Consider the following 3101-nt stretch of genomic DNA (forward strand, 5'->3'; position numbering starts at 1 on the left):
ATCCTGGGCTTGCTGCGCCATCCTCGCATCAGAAGTAGATGGAGGTGATATTTCTAGTAAGCGAGCAAGCGTGTCATTTCGAAATGGGTCATCATCCGCCTTGCAAAGTGGCATTTGCCGGTGATTGGCCTGATGCAGTAGGTCTGCAGTAAGCTTTTCACGCTCACGAATTGACAGGTCACAACAGTAGCTCGCGTGCACGGACTCACGATCGCATATAATGTCCACCGCTTTCTTCTTCGTGCTACGACAAACACTTTCGGCCACTGCCTGCTGTTCAATTTCGTTAGGTGACAACGGTTGTCGCCAAATGGGCCAGCATTCCGGCCGCGCCTTCAGCAATGCATTGCGAATGAGGTGCTGGGAGCTAAACTGGGCACCGCAACGACCACATGCTACAAGTGCAGGCTCTGCAGATCGGTAACGAGAACGATTTTTAGTGGACCTTCCCGTCGGATCCTTTCGGGCCTGCTCGGGTATCTGAAGTCCAATGAGACGTTCATGAGAAGCCCCACAACTTGAGCAGTTGTAGTTATCGAGAGAGATAGGTAGATCGTTTTGTACGATACTATCGGCATAGGATGCGACTCGCTCACGAAATACATTTCCTTGAGGTGAACCTAAGATTTTCATGACAGCAGTCGAATTCGGAGGGCAGTGATTTAGCCAGATTAGTAAGTGGATATGCAAAGTACCACGTCCTTGGCTTTCCACCATCCCAAAGTAGGCCTTGACGTCACCAAGTAAACCACGATATGATAATTTTTTCCGTGTTCGCGGGTCGATGCCTAACGCATGACGAATAAAGGCATCCACGTGCCTCATGAAGAGACGTGCTGACGCGCAGTCATTCTCTCTGCTGGCTTCACGTAATTCCGCTTTTGTAGGAAGCCGAGCTTCCAGTAAATCGAACAAGGAATCGACAGATAGAACTCCAGTGTAATGGGCCAGCACAAGTGAATTGTCGGAATTTGGGGTCAACGTTACGAACAAAGCTGGCTGTCCGAACCTAGTCTGGTAGGCAAACGCCTTGTGACGACACTGAGACCTTTCAGCATTGCTGCCCCACACCGAGCGTGAACCAATCTCTACCGTCTTAAGAAATTTTTGAGCGACAGAGTTGTCCGCCTGCCTCCATGGTAAGCACCCTTGGAGTCGCCTTTCATTCTCGAGCAGAGCTTTTCCTAACTGCTCGCTGGTGAGTCGATCATACCCTTCCAGGAGATGCGGAAACCTTTGACAACGAACGTGATTCTGGATATACATACTCATCATGGAGATCTTGTCAAAAGCAACCAATGTAAACAGCGCATCCTCAGCGAATTGCCGCTCACTCAGCATCGTGTAATATTTGATACATTCCTGCACGGACACTTTGACATGCCGCTGCTCGCCTGGGTGCCCGCGCCCAAAAGGAAATAGTTCCGGGAATATTCGTGCCAACAATGTTCCAGAAATGTCATTTGCAAAGAAACTTGATCTTCGAACCTCAAATTCACGCTCACGTTCTCTATTTCTACCAGCTTGTGATAGTACAGGAAGTTCTCGTACTGCTACAGATGTTCCAGTATTAGCCAAACCAATTCACCGCTCCAGTACACTGCATTCGTTAGTTTTACACATCACACGCCATGCGTCGGATTCCCCACGAATATTTTGTTGCTCTCTATCCATTTCTCCACCAATTGAACCTTCGTCGTCCGGGACGTACTCGACAAATGCTGCTTCAAGATCAGCATCCGTGTACTCGCTATTTTCTGCAGGATCACTTTCTGCGATTTCGGCGTACAAATGATTGTTTATCTTGTAGAAAGCAAACAAGTCTCGAACCGCTCCGTTCCTAATGCGATGCAGTTTGCGTACTTGCTCCAGTTGGGCCGCTGTAAAGTCACCAATAAGTACTACGCGGTACGATGCAACATCTTCCAGTGATCGAGGCAACAGTGTGACGGGTGGGCCAGGCGTGCAGTCGAACGCGATGCAATGGGAGCGAATGCATCTGTGGTGACCACCTCGCATTACGCGAGTCATTGCAACGACATTTGTTAGCTGCGTCATCAAACGCTCTGGAACCGTCAAGTCCCGATGTTTGTGTGGTAGACGTCCCACGAAAAAGCCATTGGCAATCGCAAATTTAGGGAGCCGGCCACGCTGAATAGATCGATCGCATTCTCTACACACGGAAAGCCACGCACGTGAATAGTTATTGTCATCAGTGTAGGTATTTATTCCACGAGGAGAAACCATTAGTCCACTGAGATCTGACAAGCAACTTGGACACCGATATTGTTCAACCAGGGTATTCGGCAGGTTTGCCGTCTCAACGTGGAGGCTCCTTTTCATCTTCTTCAGATAGGTCAAGTCCACATCCTCGACACGCCGGGATTCTTGGCGGAGACCCAATCGATCACACACAACACAAGCGCATTCATCGAGCCCTTCAGCTCCAAGGGCCCTTCGAAGATGCTCTAAGCATTCTGTGCGCTCCTCAGCACTAAGCTCGTTCTCAAAACCACTGCTGGCATTCTTGGTTTCTAAATGCTTGCTTGCGCTCTTATCCTTACTAGATTTGAGCTTATTCATGTACTTCCGCTTTCGCAGTCGATTTAGCTCCTTGCGTCGCTCATCATCCAAAAAGGCAAGCAAATCGTCGCTATCTGAACTTTCACTGGCAGTGTCGCTGTTGTCAGTCTTCACCACGCTAACACTATCCTGTGTTGCTTGCTCGTGAACTCGGTGAACTGCTGCTTGATGAGCCTCATTCAAGTGCTTCAGAAGGTCGCAATCAGAGTCATCTGAATCCTCTCGACCTCGCTTCTTGCTGCCCATCGCCGCTTTATCGAGGCAGCAAAATCGCAAGTGAGCGTTTGGTGGGGCCTATCGCGCAGCAAAGGCTCATCCCGCCTTGGTGTCCCCTATTAAAAAAAAGGAGACAGCACACCCGCCGACCGCTCAGCCACGTTACCGATACCGGTAAGAACCTCGCTTGCCATCGTCTGTGAGTTAAAAATAAAAAATTATAATACCGGTATAATACCGGTATTTGTACCCATTCGTTACCGCGAAACCACGACACAATACACAGTCCTACGAACTGTGAA

The 3101-nt window shown here is 49.2% G+C and overlaps 1 protein-coding gene across 1 annotated transcript in view; it reads right to left on the reverse strand.

Moving 5' to 3' along the window:
* Positions 1-2829, reverse strand: part of PPTG_15573 (hypothetical protein) — a gene marked incomplete at both ends in the record, with an annotated part of 6010 nt that extends 3181 nt beyond the window's left edge. Inside the window, 2 exons of the mRNA XM_008912826.1 lie at positions 1010-1550; positions 1620-2829. Coding sequence (XP_008911074.1) covers positions 1010-1550; positions 1620-2829 — 1751 coding nt within the window. The remainder of the gene's footprint in view (positions 1-1009; positions 1551-1619) is intronic.
* Positions 2830-3101: the final 272 nt, after the last annotated feature.

The sequence above is a fragment of the Phytophthora parasitica genome (genome assembly GCF_000247585.1).
Source record: "Phytophthora parasitica INRA-310 unplaced genomic scaffold supercont2.50, whole genome shotgun sequence".
Taxonomy (NCBI): Eukaryota; Oomycota; class Peronosporomycetes; order Peronosporales; family Peronosporaceae; genus Phytophthora; species Phytophthora nicotianae.